The 20,614-nt window shown below is 37.8% G+C and overlaps 1 protein-coding gene across 8 annotated transcripts in view; it reads left to right on the top strand.

Annotated features, from left to right (window-relative positions):
• NEO1 (neogenin 1) overlaps positions 1 to 20,614 on the top strand; it is a 238,959-nt gene that overhangs the window by 58,196 nt on the left and 160,149 nt on the right. For all 8 annotated transcript variants that reach the window (XM_044925356.2, XM_045162126.1, XM_025296187.3 and 5 more), the window contains exon 2: positions 14,249 to 14,566. In XM_044925356.2, the coding sequence (XP_044781291.2) occupies positions 14,249 to 14,566 (318 nt within the window). The remainder of the gene's footprint in view (positions 1 to 14,248; positions 14,567 to 20,614) is intronic.

The raw sequence follows: 20,614 nt of genomic DNA, 5'->3' as shown, positions 1-20,614 counted from the left end.
GTTTGTATGCATTTTAAGTTTCCTTTAAGCTAAAATAATCCCCCTATACCTCCCTTTATTCCTTGTAATTTATTTGTTGAAATAACTGGGTCATTTGTCACCAAGAATTTTCTCTCAATGGGGATGATGTTGATTGCAACCCCATGGGGTCTATTACCACATTACTCTGTCCTTCTATTTTTTCTTAATTTGTCATTGGATCTAGAGCTTGATTCAGGGTTTTGCTATTGTTTTGCTGAGACTACCACATAGGTGGTGGTGGTGTATGCTTTCATCGAGAGGCATATCATGTGTTTCCCTGTTGCTATTAGCCGCCAGAGTTCAACATACTGTGGCCATGGGTCACGTCTGGTTTGTGGCCTGTTTTTGTACGTCAGTTCAGTTCAGTTCAGTCACTCAGTCGTGTCTGACTCTTTACGACCCCATGAATCACAGCATGCCAGGCCTCCCTGTCCATCGCCAACTCCCGGGATTCACTCAGATTCACGTCCATCGAGTCAGTGATGCCATCCAGCCATCTCATCCTCTGTCGTCCCCTTCTCCTCCTGTCCCCAATCCCTCCCAGCATCAGAGTCTTTTCCAGTGAGTCAGCTCTTCACATGAGGTGGCCAAAGAACTGGAGTTTCAGCTTTAGCATCACTCCTTCCAAAGAATACCCAGGACTGATCTCCTTTAGGATGGACTGGTTGGATCTCCTTGCAGTCCAAGGGACTCTTAAGAGTCTTCTCCAACACCACAGTTCAAAAGCATCAATTCTTCGGTGCTCAGCTTTCTTCACAGTCCAACTCTCACATCCATACATGACCACAGGAAAAACCATAGCCTTGACTAGACGGACCTTTGTAGGCAAAGTAATGTCTCTGCTTTTGAATATGCTGTCTAGGTTGGTCATAACTTTCCTTCCAAGGAGTAAGCGTCTTTTAATTTCATGGTTGCAATCACCATCTGCAGTGATTTTGGAGCCCCCAAAAATAAAGTCTGACACTGTTTCCACTGTTTCTCCATCTATTTCCCATGAAGTGATGGGACCAGATGCCATGATCTTAGTTTTCTGAATGTTGAGCTTTAAGCCATCCTTTTCACTCTCCTCTTTGACTTTCATCAAGAGGCTTTTTAGTTCCTCTTCACTTTCTGCCATAAGGGTGATGTAATCTGCATAAAGGTGATGTAATCTGCAATATCTAAGGTTATTGATATTTCTCCCGGCAATCTTGATTCCAGCTTGTGCTTCTTCCAGCCCAGCATTTCTCATGATGTACTCTGCATATAAGTTAAATAAGCAGGGTGACAATATACAGCCTTGACGTACTCCTTTTCCTATTTGGAACCAGTCTGTTGTTCCATGTCCAGTTCTGACTGTTGCTTCCTGACCTGCATATAGGTTTCTCAAGAGGCAGGTCAGGTGGTCTGGTATTCTCATCTCTTTCAGAATTTTCCACAGTTTATTGTGATCCAGACAGTCAAAGGCTTTGGCATAGTCAATAAAGCTGGAATAGATGTTTTTCTGGAACTCTGTTCATTTTTCGATGATCCAGCGGATGTTGGCAATTTGATCTCTGGTTCCTCTGCCTTTCCTAAAACCAGCTTGAACATCTGGAACATCTGGAAGTTTTTTTACATAGTATAAGCTAAAGTTGGGTTTTATATTTTTAAAGGGTTAAAAAAATGAAAAACAAAGAAAGAATATGTGACCAAAACTGTATGTAGCCTGCAAATCCTAACGTACTATCTCACCCTTTTCAGAAAAAAGTTTGCTGACTCCCGGGTCAATGGTGTTTATTTCCCAGAGTGGTTAATTTATTAGGGTTTGCAAAATTGTGATATCATCTCATTATTTAATTACTAGGTGGACTGCCTCCATAAACAGAAACTTATTTGGTGAATTTTATTCCCAATTTGATTAGGAAAAACACTAAATTACATGCCACTTTTTAAAAATAATGGTTTGATTCTGTAATGTTCTCCAAAGTTGACCAATTAGTGCTTTTGTTTCTTGGTATTATAAAGTAATATGCTTAGTCATTCAGTCATGTCCAACTCTTTGTGACCCCATGGACTGTTCCCCACCAGGCTTCTCAGTCCATGGGATTCTCCAGGCAAGAATACTGGAGTGGGTACCCATTTCCTTCTCCAGGGATTGAACCCAGGTCTCCTGGGTTGCAGGCAGATTCTTTACCATCTGAGCCATTGGTACCCAGCATATCTGAGTGTTTCAACTTTTTATGTAATTATAGTGACTGATGCTTAAGTGTCCCATGTTTGGCCAGTCTTGAGTCTTTGGGGATGATCAATCGCTTTGTGTTTGCTGGTGTTACAAGATGTTGCAGATTCATCTCATGTGCCAGTTGGAAACCTGGAATTAACCAGTTTTTTTTTAATGTTTTGTGTGAAAAAATGGAATTTAGAGGCCACATCTGTGTGTGGAAAGTATTTATTGCTACTGAGCTGAGCATTGTCACCAATCCTTTTCATGTGAAGTGTTATTAGGAAATAACATTTTTAAAATAAATAAAATACAAATTCATGTTGCACACAAAACAGAGGAATACATGGCTTTTACTTAATCTTACTGATTTTACCTCTGTATTCCTTCCACACTGAGATGAGAATCTTGTTTTTTGTAACTCAGTGAATTTACTCATTTGCTTTATTCCAACATACACACACACAGACACCACCCACCCCCCAACTCTCCAGCCCCGTTCCCAGTCTCAGTATCAATAGCAACTGCAATAAAACGGTTACTAAAACAGTTTAAATTGTGTCCTAAATTCTTGACTAGTTTCTTTTTGTGTGGTTAAAAGGATAACTGGATATTTAGGTTTGTTTCATTTCTGATTTTAATTTTTAGAGGCTTTGAAATTTTATTTTTTTGTTTTTTAACTGTGTAAAATATTTACATGGTCCTAATGTCAAATCTCAGAGAAGGCAATGGCATCCCACTCCAGTACTCTTGCCTGGAAAATCCCATGGACGGAGGAGCCTGGAAGGCTGCAGTCCTTGGGGTTGCTGAGGGTAGGACATGACTGAGCGACTTCACTTTCACTTTTCACTTTCATGCATTGGAGAAGGAAATGGCAACCCACTCCAGTGTTCTTGCCTGGAGAATCCCAGGGACGGGGGAGCCTGGTGGGCTGCTGTCTATGGGGTTACACAGAGTCCGACACGACTCAAGTGACTTAGCAGCAGCAATGTCAAATCTATGAACAAGATCTATTCAGTGACATCCAACTTCAATTCCAGTCTCCTGTAATCATATTTTTTCCTTCTTAGCTGCATTAAAAACTATGTGGATAAGTATTAGTATCTCACCTTTCTTAGATAAATATATCTACTTTTTCAACCTTGCTTTTTCACTTATCCTAGAGATCACTCCATGGTAGAATATAAAGTTATTGTCATTTTACCTATTTACCACCGCATTGTATCTCATTGTGTCAGTGTACCACGGTTTGTTCAGTGTGTCCATCGCTGGTATCAGGATTGTTTCCACGCTGTTACTGCAGGTAGTGCTGCAGTGATGAGTCTTGCTTGTACCTGTTTTCGAAAGGAGTAGATTCAGAGACGGGATTGCTAAATCAAAGGGTGCTAGATGTTGCAAACTCCCTTCTCTAGTGGGCATGCCATTTTGCATTCCCATCAGCCTGTCATTGCCTATAGAGTATTTTGAAAACATTTGGGTTTTTGCGATTATGATAGGTGAGAAGTTGTATCTGAGTGTAGTTTTAATTTGCATCCTTCTTATTATGAATGAGGTTAAGTATCTTTTAAAATGATAAAAGGGCCATTTCAGTCTAATTCTACATCTGTGTGAAAACGGCATGTAATTATAGTAGTATAGAAAGTCATATTTTACTTCCACAAATGTATTTACAACTACTTGGTTATTATATACATGCATATATGTGGCTTCACTGTGTGTATTTTGGGGCTCATTCTTATCTTTCTGATACTGTTGGCATCTCTCTTAGATTTTAGAAGTCTTCTCTTTTTCCTCCCCTTGACTATTTCAATCATAAGTATGTCACCAAGAGATTAATAGACCAGTGAATGAAATATGAATTTGTCTATGACAACATTACAGCTTACTAATGCGGGCTTGAGTCAACAGGTCTAAACTCAGTTTATTTTCATCAGTAAATAATACAGTTGAACAGAAGGATTTTAGAACCTGGTCTACAGACCTTGTAAGACTATCACATGAGTTTTCTGAAACATCTGCTTATTTTGCAACAAGAGCTTTACATGCATCAAGTTCTTTGCAGAAAATAGTTTTGATATTGTAAGACTCATTATTAAGGATTTGTAGTCTTAGGTTATTCTCTTTTGTATATATTTAAGTTGTTAGATTGTCCTGTGGGATTTCATAAATATTGCTTTTGTTAGTAAAGCTGCTGACAACAAAAGCTTTCAATAAATTATTCATATGCTGTTTGTTTTCTGTGTTCAAGAATTAATGCATCTTTATGCAGGAATTTTTTTAGCTGAACTTGATAACAATTTGTAGGCATATGGTGTACAATACACTTGAATACAAATTGTAATGTTTGTTTTCAGTACGGGAATAGTAGTCTATTAGTGATCCTTAGAGCAACGTCAACTCTCCAGAACATAGCTGATTACTGAAGAATAATAGAAAAAAGCTTTAAAATATGTGAAATAATTAAATGTCAGAGAAATTTCTGCTCCTTAAAGATGTGGGCCACTGGATTTTATCTGTTTTCTTTTGTTTACTTCCACTTGTGTACTTACTATTCTCTTTGGTTCATTGAGAACTTTAGGTCTTGTTTTACCATCTTCCTCTCCATTCCAAGTTCTGGATAACTTGTGTGTCTGCTTTGCTTATTATCTTTTTAATACCATCTTTAGTACTTTCAGTACTTTAACTTCCTCATCTCCAATGACTTCTCTTTTATGCCACTTCAAATATCAGCTTCCATAACTGCATTCTACCCTTGTCACTACTCAGCAGTGCTGAAATACTGAAATTATAGAACAGTCTCAGTATAGTCTCCTGGCTTTCCAGGTTTCTCACATTAAACTGGCAACATTTTTACCCATATCACTCCTGTTTATTTCCTTTCCTATCTTTAGATTCCATTGACAACCAGTTGCTGATACCTTCAACTCTCCTATTTCGTTGTCACTTTCTACTCATGTGCCTAGAAAGAAATCAGTTTTAAATGTCTAAACTTTCTCTTCCCTTTATTCTCCACAAAGTCATGTTCTTTTATTTGAACCTCTTTAAATACAGTTACCAACCTTAACTGGGCTCTCAGTGCAGCTGAGTAATCCAGTTTCCCCTTTTTTTGTGCCCTCTTCCTGACTGAAGCTACTTCAGGTGTTCACCACTACCTGCAGAAGCCTTCTTCACATCTCCAGCCTACTCACACCATCAACAGTTGTTCTCTCCTTATGCTTAAGAGACTGTATGAGCAATTAACAATGATTCCTATAACTTTAAAGTCTTTCCTACCCAGAGTATCAATTAAGGTGTTTTATTCCAAGCGTTACAGATTTTAACTAACTTGAGCAAAGAAGAAAGCTTATTAGAATGATGTTGGACAGCTTAAAGGATCAATGGAAAAACTAAAGAACCAAAGTGTCTACTATATCATTTAGATAAAAAAGGTTATTTTTCTATAAATTATCATTCTTCTCGGTTATATAATTAATTCTCTCTGTTTGAATTTTCTTGAGACCTCATGCCTAAGGATATATATGTCACATGTTGTACAGTGTCTGATATGCTGTAATTGCCTGGACAATCAACAGTCCAGTGGACTGCTTTGCTCTCAATGTTTTAACATTGCAAAAGCATCTAGGAGTAAGGACTTTTTTTTTGATAAGGACATTTTTGTATATAACAGTACCATTAATCACATCTAAGAAAATTAAAATGAATATTATCTAATATACTAAAAAGTTTAATTCACTATTCCCTATATGCTATTTGTAAACCAGGACTCAGTAAAAGTTCACTCATTGCATTTTTGTTTCTTTAGTTATTTTTCATACCACTCTTAATACTGAATTTGATCCCTCAGTTAAGGTGGTGATCATTATGTTCGTTCTGAAAGTACTTTTCGTTCCTTATAGTTAATGAGTAATTTGTGGATGACACTCTGAAATTGTGTGACTATCCTTTTTTCCAGAAACCTTCACCTAGTAGTTTGAGCAATAATCAATAATGAATTAATTATTACTACAATTTTAGATTAAGTTTCTAAAAAATTTTGTTTTTAAATAGGAGTTTCTGAGTAAGTGTTAAAGAGAAGATGTTGATAGTTTAAATTCTGTAATTTTTACTATTTGGATATGGTAGACTGGTTGGTTGTATTTGACAGCCAGAAAGAGCTTTGCTTTAATTCCTCACATCTACTGTCGCAATTCATAATCTTTTACTCTTTGCAGAAACCGTGCAACTTTTTTTAAGAAAGAACTTTCTTGTTTGCTAAAAAGAATATTAATGAACCGTAGCATAGTCCATTGCAGTACTGACCAGTAGAAATGCAGTGTAAGCCATGTACATAATTAAAATTTTTAATGTGCCAATTTCCATGTACCATACCACATTAGAAAACCAAAAAGAAACAAGTGAAATTAATTTTAAGATATTTTATTTAAATATATCCAAAATATTTAAACATGTAATCAGTACAAAGTTATTGAGATATTTTGCGTTCTTTGTGTGTGTGTGTGTGTGCACAATAAGTCTTCTAATTTTGGTGTGTATTTTATGAATTTAGAATGTCACATTTCACATTCCCAATAGCCGCATGTCACTAAGCGACTACTGGGCAGTGCCAATATCCAACTGGATATTGGTTTAGTGGTTATGATCTTGGTCACAGGAAAGCCAGACTAACTTGATTCAAATTTTGCTTTCTCCATAGGTAGCTTCTAAAAGTGTTAGTTGCTTGTTTCTGGGTGGCTCAGTGATAAAGAATCCATTTGTCAGTGCAGGAGATGGGTTCAGTCCCTGGGTTGGGACGATCCCCTGGAGAAGGAAATGGCAACCTCCCCACCCCCACCCCCAGTATTCTTGCCTGAGAAATGGACAAAGGAGCCTGGTGGGCCACAGTCCATGGGATCGCAAGAGAGTCCAACATGACTGGTCAACTAATTAACAAACAGAATAGGTAGCTTCATGACTTTGGACATTATTTATTCTCTTTGTGGCTCGGTTTTCTCTTTGTAAATGAGAATAATAATTACTAATACTAGTTTTGGAGAATTGAAAGAATACAAACAAAGCACTAGAGTAATGGCTGGTACATAGTAAATATTCAGTAAATGTTAACTATTATTATTGTACCTTTAGACTTGGTCCTGTAATTACCATTTTTTCATAAAAGTATCATTGTATTTTTTAGAAATAGGACTAGATCTTGGATCCCTTGACTTCACTTCTGTATCAGGATGTTTGTTGCGCTCAGTCTCATTTACCTCCTGTGTGGTGACTTCAGTAAGATGAACTAGATTTTCCAGGACACTTCTGCTTTCTAGTGTTTACTCCTCTAGTTACTATAATTCATTGAAATGAGTGGGGAAATCCAACTCTGCAAATCGCAATGAGTTAATAAAAGACTTATTGTTGTGATTTTTAAAAAAACCCACAAAAGATTGACAGCTATAGTAACACTGGGTTGATGTATTTCTCTTTGTAAAATCCAAAAATTCCCCTCTATTACAAAAGCCTGTGTAGTTGTAGCAGCGAGATAAAATGTTAACATATGGAGTGGAGGTGATCTTGAATATTCATGATAGTTGTATCCAGTTCAGAGTTATTTAGAATGTGTTTTAAATTATCCATTTTTGCATTAGGTCAGAGTAACTGTAGATGATTGCACGGGCAGTAGTTAATGAAATTTTACAAAGGACACATCATTTTTAAAAAATGTTGACAATTTACTGTGATAAAACATTTTGTAGTCAGAATACTAGTAAGTTTTTAAATATTAGTCATGGTAGAAAAGTGTGAAACATTTAACAAAGTAGTATAGAATTACAGTGTATTGATAAAACAGTGTCACCATTCAGATCTTTGGGTTACACCTCAATGTTAATATTTGCATTATATTATATATCATTGAGCTTATATTTTCTTGTATAATATACAAAAATGGAACTAAAAAATTCTTGTTTTGGAAATTCAGAAGACCTTGCATCAGGTTTTGGGTGAGATATATTACTCTTAGGACAATCTTCTGGCCACAAATAACAAAAGTTGCTTATAAGATGTTTGGAGAAGGCAGTGGCACCCCACTCCAGTGCTCTTGCCTGGAAAATCCCATGGATGGAGGAGCCTGGTAGGGTGCAGTCCATGGGGTCACCAAGAGTCGGACATGACTGAGCAACTTCACTGTCACTTTTCAGTTTCATTCATTGGAGAAGGAAATGGCAACCCACTCCAGTGTTCTTACCTGGAGAATCCCAGGGACGGGGAAGCCTGGTGGGCTGCCGTCTGTGGGGTCGCACAGTCAGACACGACTGCAGCGACTTACCAGACTTAACAGCATAAGATGTTTAGATAACTATCTAAACATGAAGATTTATATAGTTAATAGAAGTTCTGCTGCTGCTGCTGCTAAGTCGCTTCAGTCGTGTCCGACTCTGTGTGACCCCATAGACGCCAGTCCGTCAGGCTCCCCCGTCCCCGGGATTCTCCAGGCAAGAATACTGGAGTGGGTATAGAAGTTCTACTTAGTGTAAAAATTTTTATATCTTTCTCATCTAGCAGAATGAAAAATTCAGATTTTCCCTTAATTTTGAGCTGAAATACAAGTATTGCTAATATTGTTGGCATGTTAACAATTATTAATGTACTTTTCCTAAGAATTAGAGGATTTTCAGGTAATTGTTCAAAGCATTGGTGATATTGTTTGCAGGTTATCAGATTGTACCTAGTCTTCTTGCTGATCACATAGAAAGTTAGGAAATATTAATGTTCTTTATTTATGACACTTTGAAAAGTGATAATAAAACATTTTACAAAGGACAGATTTGAAATCATCTGAATATCAAATTTTCAAGAATGAGGCTGATCTTAAACAGTGGAGATCTGATCTTATGCAAAGTCACAAAGAATCACTAATACTTAATTTCATCTTGGCCCACCCACTCTTCAAACCTGTAGAGTTCTAAAAAGGATACAAACAAAACACGAAACAAACCAAGGTACAAAGGGCAAGAAGCATTGACAAACCAGAGGTCATTTTAATCCTCTTCTGTAGTCTCGCCTTCTAGACTAGTGGTTGGGTTGGCTATAAATAGTGTAAATATGGTAGAAGTTATGATGTGGATGACTGGGTTTAGTAATATTATAGTGGGTTGTATAGCAGGACTGCTGTTATTCAGCCTATGTGGGCAATTGATGAGTAGGCTATAATTTCTCGTAGTTGGGTTTGGTTTAGTCCTCCTCAGCCTCTGATCATAATTGATAAAATTGATAGAGTAAGGATTAGGTTTAGGTTGATGGATGGAGAAATTCGGTAGAGTACGGATATAGGTGCTAATTTTTGTCATGTAAGCAAGATTAGGCCAGATGCCAGGGAGATGCCTTGTGTTACTTCTGGGACTTAGACGTGGCATGGGGCTATTCCTAGTTTTATGGTGAGAGCTATTGTTATAAGTGTAGATGCTGTTGGGTTGAATAATTTTATTACGGTCCATTGGCCTGAGAACATTAAGTTAATGATAACGGCTGTTATTAGTAATTTTGAAGCTGTTGATTGGGTTAGGAAATATTTGGTCGATGCCTTGGATAGGCCTTAAAAACAAAGTTAATTGCTGAGAAGAGCACATACAGGGCAGGGTAAAAGACTTTTTCAGAGAGAGTTGTCAGGGAAGGCCTCTGTAGAAGTGACAGTTGGGTTGAAACATGAAGAATGAGAAGGAGCTAGACCTGTGATATGAGTGGTTGTGGAGCAAGTGTTCAGGCAGAGGGAAGAGCAAGTGCAAAGACTTTAGTATGGGAAAGAAAATGGCTTGTTCAGGAAACTAAATTATGTGACCAGAGTTTACTGAGTTAGAGTGTGATATAAGATTAGGTTGCAGAGAGGCAGGAAGCAGATTCTGTAGACTTTTTGAATGCCTTGGTAATGAATTTGGATTTTATATTAGCTGTAATAGGGAGCTGTTGAAAGATTAGGCAGAGAAGAAAGATGACCAAATTTGAGTTTTAAGATCTCTTCATGTTATTTTATACATAATTATCAAAATGTGATTAAAAATAAAAAATAAAGTCCATATTTTATGCATAACAATTTCTAAAATGTGACTGGTAAACACAGAGTTTCTAAATGTTAGCAGTTTGGGGGAAAATAGTGTAGGCTTTTGGACTATGAATAGTTACTATTAATTGAGGACCTGTTACCTGCCAAGCAGAACGTCCCTCATAGCTCAGTTAGTTAAAGAATCCGCCTGCAATGCAGGAGACTCCAGTTTGATTCCTGAGTCAGGAAGACCTGCTGGAGAAGGGATAGGCTACCCGCTCCAGTATTTTTGGGCTTCCCTTGTGGCTCAGCTGGTAAAGAATCCAGTAAAGAATCTGCCCGCAATGTGGGAGACCTGGGTTCAATCCCTCGGTTGGGAAGATTCCCTGGAGAAGGGAAAGACTACCCACTCTGGTATTGTGGTCTGGAGAATTCCATAGACTGTATAGTCCATGGGGCCGCAAAGGGTCAGACATGACTGAGCGACTTTCACTTCACTTCACTTACCTGCCAAACAGTGAGGTGGGTGCTTTTACACATCTTCACAGAAATCTCCTTAAAAGGAAGCCATTATTTTATAGGGGAGAAAATTGTTTTCTAGGGGAATCAGTCCTGAATAATCATTGGAAGGACTGATACTGAAGCTCCAATACTTTGGCTACCAGGTGTGAAGAACTGACTCATTGGAAAAGACCCTGATGCTGGGAAAGATTGTAGGCAGGAGGAGAAGGGGATGACAGAGGAGATGGTTGGATGGCATCACCAACTCGACGGACATGAGTTTGAGCAGGCTCCAGGAGTTGATGACGGACAGGGAATCCTGGTGTGCTGCCGTCTATGGGGTTGCAAAGAGTCGGACACAACTGAGCAACTGACCTGGACTGAGGGGAAAAGCAATTATTTTATAAGGGAGAAAGTTTTGAATACAGAAAGAAATTAACTAGCCCGTCAGAGGTAGGATTTGCAACCATGTTTACCTGACTGCATTTTACCGAAGTTTTTTCCCACTTGGCTGTTTTTGCTAGGGGAAGGAGAAAGGAAGAACGTTGAAGACTGAAGAAAAGGAAAGTGCTCTTACTATAATAAATTTTTATTGAATAAATTCACATATTTTTCATTTTTAAGCATGATTGGAAAGGTAGATGCTATAAATTAGAACTATCAAATTGAATTTCTGTATTAGGACATTATGATCTTGAAAAAGAATTTCTGATCCAGGTTTGATTATAAGTGGACATTTGTTTTTTTAAATGATATGTCTGTACCATAAAAGTTTTTCAAAACATGTGTTTATCAGTTAAAATCATCCATGTAATATTAACAACTAGCCACTTATCTAACTTGAAATTCCCAGGAAAGGAGTTCTGCATGCTTAATAGATTCAGTTTTTGGAGGAGTTAGCTGTACAAGGCAGAGAGGGGACATTGATTGTTGTATAGCAAAATGAGATAGAAAACATTTGTTAATGCTTGAGTGTTGCCTGTTCTTAATAGATAACATTAATGTATTTGGTTGAGCCCTTAGAATGTTGAATTACTTGAACTGACTTTTAAATGTTTTAATTATAAATTGAGAACCAGAAACAAGAGAACCTGAACTCTATGGTGATAGTGAACCAGAGCTCAGGATGCATGAAATATGGGATTAAAGACTGATTGGATGGAATAGGATGATCAAAAGTAATATTAAAGAGTAAAAGAAATATGAAGTCCGTCAACATTAGTGTCTTAGCTTAGAGTGAAGAGATAATTTTCCTAGGATGAGTAACACTGTACAGGGTACTTATATTTGTAGGTGTATAAAAAAGTTTGCTTATCCTTCTGTTCCATATTCCTGCTGCTATCAATAACTTTGAACCTCTTTAGGCAGTAAGACAGCTAGATATCTTTTTATTTCTGCCAGTATTCATATCCTGTGTGTGTGTGTGTGTGTTTTTTTTTTTTTTTTTACTCTGGGTACAATATAATTTAAAAATAATTATTGGCTGCATAATTAAAGTGTGCAGTGAGTGTTATGATGTGTTGATATTTGGGGGTAGGGGCATTTCAGCTGAAATGAGTTTCTTGTGGATATTTTCCTTTCATAAGATGGAATTCCATCAAGAAGTGTGAAATATTCTATCAAAAAGTGAGGAATAGTCTATCAAGAAGTGAGAGCTATTCCATTAAGAAGTGAGAAATTTGCAGAGACTTGGGAGCATAGAAGAAATCAGATAGGATCATTAAACCTATTTCAGAATAATGTTTATGGTGACTCTGGTTATAGTAAACTAAAATTAAACAAACAAGTGGATAGGGAATCAGAACCCTGGTGAGAAGTATAGGACGGTTTTTATACAGAGTCAGCTGAGAAGTGGGTGTCTGATAACACTTCTACTGTGACAAAGGAAGAGTGGTTAAAGACTGTGGTGATGGATCTTTTGAAAAATAATCCTCTGTCCTCAACAAAGGCTTAATCACCACCAACAACAGAAAATTTGTTATTAAAAGGATGACAAGGATGCGTAAGCAATTGTTCATATTTTTTAAAGTAAATAATACAGAAATCCATGAAGTGAAAACCCTTCTCCCTATATGTTCTCCATCAGCAGCTCAACCCCACTACTCTCCCCGAGAGAAAACTCTGTTGACGGTTTAGTGTTTATTCTTCCAGACTTCTCCCTCTATATTTACATTTAAATATATGCACATGCACATATATACTCATGTGTACATATATTTTAATATAAGTGGGATCATCCTGTACACATTTTAAAACTTGAATGTTTTTTTTTTTTTTTTTTTTTTTTTTTTTTTTAATTTTATTTTATTTTTAAACTTTACATAACTGTATTAGATTTGCCAAATATCAAAATGAATCCGCCACAGGTTTACATGTGTTCCCCATCCTGAACCCTCCTCCCTCCTCCCTCCCCATTCCATCCCTCTGGGTCGTCCCAGTGCACCAGCCCCAAGCATCCAGTATCGTGCATCGAACCTGGACTGGCAACTCATTTCATACATGATATTTTACATGTTTCAATGCCATTCTCCCAAATCTTCCCACCCTCTCCCTCTCCCACAGAGTCCATAAGACTGTTCTATACATCAGTGTCTCTTTATTTAGCAAATATATGCATTTTGACAATCATTAAATCTCAGTATATGAATATACCCTAGACTTTTCATATTGTCCCCTTCTAGGCCCACTATATATAGAGAGATGAAAGTAGCTTTATTTCTGCTTAAAGAAGTGAGTGTCTGATAACACTTCTACTGTGACAAAGGAAAAGTGGTTAAAGACAGTGGTGATGATCTTTTGAAAAATAATCCTCTGTCCTCAACAAAGGATTAATCACCACCAAAACCAAAAACCACCAAAACCACAAAAGTAGTAGCACAAAACAAAGCTAAAATTTAAAAAATAATCTTATGAGAAAGAAAACCTTTTAAAATATAACAGGTTTACTTTTAGGTAGTTAAAATGTATTAACTAAAAATCAAAGTAGAAAAAAGAACATTTACAAAACATGGTTATCTATGCCCAAAGTGCTTTTAGTCACTAGGATGAATGATCCATTAGAAAAATGGACAGAGTGTCTGTATAGTAACTTTATGAAAGAAATACAGCCAGTTAACATAGAAGAAATACCTTATTACCAAAGAATCATTTCAGTTTTCTGCCTCTTTTACATTCTGTAGAAAATTTCACTTTTTGAATACTAGAGTTTTAAATATTTCTAAATTTCATTATAGGGTTTATAATAAAACTTCTACTAGATATTCATATCATCTAGCAAGGCTGAGTTATTTCCAGTAGCAGGGTCTTTTTTCCTAAATGGGTCAAGTTTTGATTTCCTAATAAAAAATGTTTTATTTATTAGATATGAATATGAATTTATTGGATATTCATAGTAAAATGACTGTATTTTTGTATCAATACCTAAAGGAGAAGCCACTTAAAAATAATTTTTGGACATGTTATATTTTCTTATAGAAATAAAGGAGAAAAGTTCTGTTTAACTTTGTTCTTTTTCTTTATTATTTCTATAGGATCCAGCATTCGGACATTCACTCCATTTTATTTTTTGGTGGAACCAGTGGATACGCTCTCAGTTAGAGGCTCTTCTGTTATACTAAACTGTTCAGCATATTCTGAGCCATCTCCAAAAATTGAATGGAAAAAAGATGGCACTCTTTTAAACCTAGTGTCAGATGATCGACGCCAGCTTCTCCCAGATGGGTCTTTGTTTATCAGCAGTGTGGTGCATTCCAAGCACAATAAACCTGATGAAGGTTATTATCAGTGTGTAGCCACTGTTGAGAGTCTTGGAACTATTGTCAGCAGAACAGCCAAGCTCACAGTAGCAGGTAAGTTTCGCTGAATAATTTATTTGTATTTTCAAGTCTTCATAAAGAGTGAATCTTGATAAAAGTGGTATTATCCTAGAGTTTTCATTACACTGGTTACAGCAAATACACTCATTTAACAATTGAGCATATACTGTGTATAGGATTATGCTTGGATTTGCTCATTCTGTAGGGAGAAAACTGGAGCACTTTTTCACTTTCTAATGGTTTCAAGGTGTTATCAGAAGTACTGAACCAGGTCTTTTAATCTTTTTAACCTGGAAATGACAAAAGTTGTGTAGGAAAGTTGAGCCACTTTGATTACGAACTTTTATCCTACCCAGCATAAGCATTTAGTGTGATTCTGTAAAGCTTGTAGTATAGCCAGAGACTTTGTTCTTTATGCCTTAACCAGGGAAATGATATTTAATTGGATTTTTACAAATCTGTAGGATGTATATATGTGTGTTTGTGTGTGTATATATGTGTGTGTGTGTATACACATATATAAACACATATATATATACACACACATATAAACACGTGTGTGTGTGTGTGTGTGTGTGTGTATAGGATTCCTAGGTGACTCAGTGGTAAAGAATCCTCCTGCTGATGCAGGAGATGTAGGTTAGATCCCTGGGTCAGGAAGAGCGCCTGGAGTAGGAAATGGCAACCTACTGCAGTATTTGTGCCTGTAAAATTCCATGGGCAGAAGAACCTGGCGGTCTACAATCCTGTAGTCCATGGGGTCGCAGAGAATTAGACATGACTATGGGTGTTCATTGGAAGGACTGATGTTGAAGCTGAAACTCCAATACTTTGGCCACCTGATGCAGAGAGCTGACTCATTTGAAAAGACCCCGATGCTGGGAAAGATTGAGGGCAGGAGGAGAAGGGGATGACAGAGGATGAGATGGCTGGATGGCATCACCAACACAATGTACATGGGTTTGGGTGGACTCTGGGAGTTGGTGATGGACAGGGAGGCTGGCATGCTGCGGTTCATGGGGTCACAAAGAGTCGGACATGACTGAGCGACTGAACTGAAGCATGCACACACGCATGCATGTATGCCTATATGTGTGTGTATGAATGAAGAGTAGAAAAGTTGTAAAGAGAAAAAGGTCACTCCCTTTTAGAGCATTCCTATTTGAAGAATGTTGGAAAGTGTAATAGCAATTAAAGATCTGGAAGAGTAAGCTATGTTTCCTAAAGAGTTGTAGTGGACAAACAATCAGATCATTGTTTCTAAACTTGAGAATCAGATGAAGTAAGTTCTTGTAAAGGGTCACATTGTACAAAAATTGTTTTATCTTTGGCTTATATTCTCACCTTGGTGAAATGTGAACATGTGAAAAAAGACTATGTCTGAGACAGTATTTTCCTATCTTATTCCCATTCCAGAGTCATGGTCCCCCATCCCCTGCTCACTCCAGCTTGTATTAATATTTACTCATTCACTCAGTATATGACAGCTCTTTTCTTCTTTGGAGCTAAATACTCAAAGTTGAATTTGAGTGTGATGTATAGCCACTGTAGTTATTTAATAATCACAGATTGAGGATTGGGGGAAAAAAAAGAATCAGGCCTCTTAACAATTTGCCTTTTCCTTTTTTCCTTCTTTCTTTTAAAAATCTTGTTTTGCTAGGCTCTCTCCAATTGTTGATAAATAAGTTAGCATTATGACTGACTGACTCTATAACTCACGTTCTTGAACTGGGCTTTTAATCTTGACTCATTCCTCTCAGCTGTCCCCCACATCCAGTCACCAAATCCACTGAATTCTGCTTCCTAATTTCTCTGTACTTGATTCACAGGCTCCTTCCTGAGGCTACTCCTGGTCATCCCTCAGCACAGCCTAGTAACTACCTGGCATCTTGTTTTTTCCCTTCTCTTACTCCATCTCCACTCTGTGGTTAGAGGACTGTCTCACCCTTCAGTGACTCTAATGTAAACTGCATCAAGTTAATGGCTGAACTCTTTAACAGGCTTCTTGAGTCCTTTCATGAGCTGGCCTCCACTTCTCCAACTTCATTTCTTAGCACTCCGCCCCCACCATCACCACCCTCACCACGTTTAGGCTCTAGCGTATTCACTTCCCTTTCATCCTCTGCCTCTGGCCTTTCCTTATGGCTTCCTCACTGCCTATTAATCCTATCCTCTACCTTTTCTTCTCTTCCTTCTCCTCTGGTTCATTCTTCCTTTTAGCTTTCATATCCTTTCAGTTCAGTTCAGTTCAGTTCAGTCACTCAGTCGTGTCCAACTCTTTGCGACCCCATGAATCGCAGCACACCAGGCCTCCCTGTCTATCACCATCTCCCGGAGTTCACTCAAACTCATGTCCATTGAGTCGGTGATGCCATCCAGTCATCTCATCCTCTGTCGTCCCCTTTTCCTCCTGCCTCCAATCCCTCCCAGCATCATAGTCTTTTCCAATGAGTCAACTCTTCGCATGAGGTGGCCAAAGTATTGGAGTTTCAGCTTTAGCATCATTCCTTCCAAAGAAATCCCAGGGCTGATCTCCTTCAGAATGGACTGGTTGGATCTCCTTGCAGTCCAAGGGACTCTCAAGAGTCTTCTCCAACACCACGGTTCAAAAGCATCAATTCTTCGGCGCTCAGCTTTCTTCACAGTCCAACTCTCACATCCATACATGACCACTGGAAAAACCATAGCCTTGACTAGACGGACCTTTGTAGGCAAAGTAGTGTCTCTGCTTTTGAATATGCTGTCTAGGTTGGTCATAACTTTCCTTCCAAGGAGTAAGCATCTTTTAGTTTCATGGCTGCAGTCACCATCTGCAGTGATTTTGGAGCCCAAAAGAATAAAGTCTGACACTGTTTCCACTGTTCCCCCATCTATTTCCCATGAAGTGATGGGACCGGATGCCATGATCTTCGTTTTCTGAATGTTGAGCTTTAAGCCAACCTTTTCACTCTCCACTTTCACTTTCATCAAGAGGCTTTTTAGTTCCTCTTCACTTTCTGCCATAAGGGTGGTGTCATCTGCATATCTGAGGTTATTGATATTTCTCCTGGCAATCTTGATTCCAGCTTGTGCTTCTTCCAGCCCAGCATTTCTCATGATGTACTCTGCATATAAGTTAAATAAGCAGGGTGACAGTATACAGCCTTGACGTACTCCTTTTCCTATTTGGAACCAGTTTGTTGTTCCATGTCCAGTTCTAACTGTTGCTTCCTGACCTGCATACAAATTTCTCAAGAGGCAGGTCAGGTGGTCTGGTATTCCCATCTCTAGGAAGCATTTTTGACTCAATATTTAAGTAAACAGGTTATTTTAATACAAAACTAAAATTCTTTTGCTGCAAACAGGATTCTGTAGGTCAGTTTAATATGCTTTTGGTCTGGATATCAGGAGGAAATAACATCTAAGCTAAGAGATGAATAGAAGTTCTTTTTAATAGCTGCATAGTATCCCTTATATTTGTATATATTGTGCTTTATTTAAACATTCCCTTTTTGTCGAATACTGTAACATAGTGAACAAACTTTTGTTAATCTTTATTTCTGTGGAATAGACTGTTAGAATTTGTAATTCTACTAGTAGCTGGATCATAGGATATACTTTGTGTGTATATGTCATTTAAAAAGATAGCCCTGAACTGTTTGGCAGTTTCTCAGAGTGTTAACCATAGAATTACCATATGACTGAGCAGTTCTACTCCTAGGCATTAAGAGACATGAAAAGATATGTCCACACAGCAGTTTGTACATGAATATTCATAGCAGCATTTTTTGTAATAGCCAGAAAGTAGAAACAGCTTACATGTCTATCAAGTGATGAATGGATAACTATAATGTAGTATATTCATACATGGACTATTATTCAGCAATAATGAGGAATGAAGTACTGAGATATATATATATATATATATATGTTCAGTTCAGTTGCTCAGTCGTGTTCCACTCTTTGCGACCCCATGAACCATAGCACGCCAGGCCTCCCTGTCTATCACCAACTCCTGGAGTTCACCCAAACCCAAGTCCATTGAGTCAGTGATGCCATCTAACCATCTCATCCTCTGTCGTCCCCTTCTCGTCCTGCCCTCAATCTTTCCCAGCATCAGGGTCTTTTCAAATGAGTCAGCTCTTCACATCAGGTGGTGACAGTATTGGAGTTTCAGCTTCAACATCAGTCCTTCCAATGAACACCCAGGACTGATCTCCTTTAGGATGGACTTCTTGGATCTCCTTGCAGTCCAAGGGACTCTCAAGAGTCTTCTCCAACACCACAGTTCAAAAGCATCAATTCTTCGGCGCTCAGTCTTCTTCACAGTCCAACTCTCACATCCATACATGACTACTGGAAAAACTATAGCCTTGACTAGACGGACCTTTGCTGACAAAGTAATGTCTCTACTTTTTAATATGCTGTCCAGGTTGGTCCTAACTTTCCTTCCAAGGAGCAAGCATCTTTTAATTTCATGGCTGCAGTCACCATCTGCAGTGATTTTGGAGCCCAAAAAAATAAAGTCAGTCACTGTATATAGTAACATGAATAAACCTTAAAAACAGTGTGATAAGTGAAATAAGTCACTCACAGAAGACCACATATCATATGACTTTATGAAATGTCCAGAATAGGCAAATATATAGAACCAAACAAAAGGTAGATTGGTGGTTTTCTAGGACTGGAGATGGGAGGAATAAGGGCATGGAGTGAGTGGGAAAGGGGTGAGTGTAAGAAATGGGAATGCCTGCAAGTGAATACAAAGTTTCTTTGGGGATGATGAAGGTGTTTGAAAATTAGATTATAGTGATAGTTGCAAAACTGGGCATATACTAAAAACAGTTGAATTGTTTACTTTAAATGGTACCTTTTAAGGTATATAAATTGTAGCTCAATTAAGCTTTTTTTAAATGTTGCCCCAAAAAAAAAAAAAAATGGATGCTGCTGCATTGCCATTTCGAAAGATTATTGATTAGAGTTCTTTATTTGCAAGGAATAGAAACTGACTCTGGCCAAGTCAAATAAAGAAGAGGAACTTTTGAAAACCTACTAAGTTGATAGCTCATAGAATTAAATGTGAGAGGTCATTTTCCCTGGGCTGTCTCATCTCTGCACACCAGAAATTTTTCTTTGACTGTCTGGGCAGTACTCTAGCTGTGGGTATTTTGTGCCCAAAGGTGGGATGTCTGGGTAGTCTAAATACAGACACTGTTAATCCCATCGTGTCAACCTCATATCTCACTCCCACTCTCCTTCTGCAGTTCTCCAGAGGCAGTAGGACAAACTGGTCTCCCACTTGTGAGCACAGGAAGCCGCAGCATTTTCTGCCTCGATATGTCAGTTACGAGTTTCTCCATCTGCTTTCCCTATCCAGAAACTTTTTGAAATCTCTTGTCTGCCAACTCCACATATGTTGTTGTGGGTTTGTATTTTTAAAAATTACTCATTTTCATGAGAGCACAGGAGGGAGAATATTTTGACTTTTTAAAAATAGAACTGGTTCTTGGTTTTATTTGATTCCTTTTCCCTGTTTTATTAGTTTCTGTGTTTATCTTTGTTAATTCTTCAAATTTTCTAATTTCTGAAAAGTAGATATTTGGCTAATTATATGTTTATTTTTTTCCTTCAAAAGTCCTCTTGAAATAAAAAGATAAAAAATTGTAGCAGGGTTAGACACTTTTAAGAGTATTATATCCATATGGAGTAATTGACCATCATAGAACTGGAAAACCTCAAATTATGTTTCTGATAATTTGTTTCTTTAAAGAAATGTTTCTTTAAAGAAACATTTTATTGCAGTCTGAGCATGTTAAAGTCACTTAATTTTTTTTAATTTTTTATACAATTTTTTTTTCCCCTTGGCAAAAACAAGTTTATTGAAGAAAGAATGGAAAGAACACCTTAAGGAAGAGGTGGACCAAGCCAAGAGAGGCTCTGGCCTCATTTTTATATAATTTTTAGAGGTTGCTTTCCCTGATAGCTTAGTTGGTAAAGAACCCACCTGCAGTGCAGAAGAACCCGGTTCAATTCCTGCATCAGGAAGATCTGCTGGAGAAGGGATAGGCTACCCACGCCAGTATTCTTGGGCTCCCCTTGTGG

The sequence above is a fragment of the Bubalus bubalis genome, chromosome 11 (genome assembly GCF_019923935.1).
Source record: "Bubalus bubalis isolate 160015118507 breed Murrah chromosome 11, NDDB_SH_1, whole genome shotgun sequence".
Lineage (NCBI taxonomy): Eukaryota > Metazoa > Chordata > Mammalia > Artiodactyla > Bovidae > Bubalus > Bubalus bubalis.
Note: the sequence above shows the minus strand (reverse complement) of the source record. Positions and strands in the feature narration are given on the sequence as shown.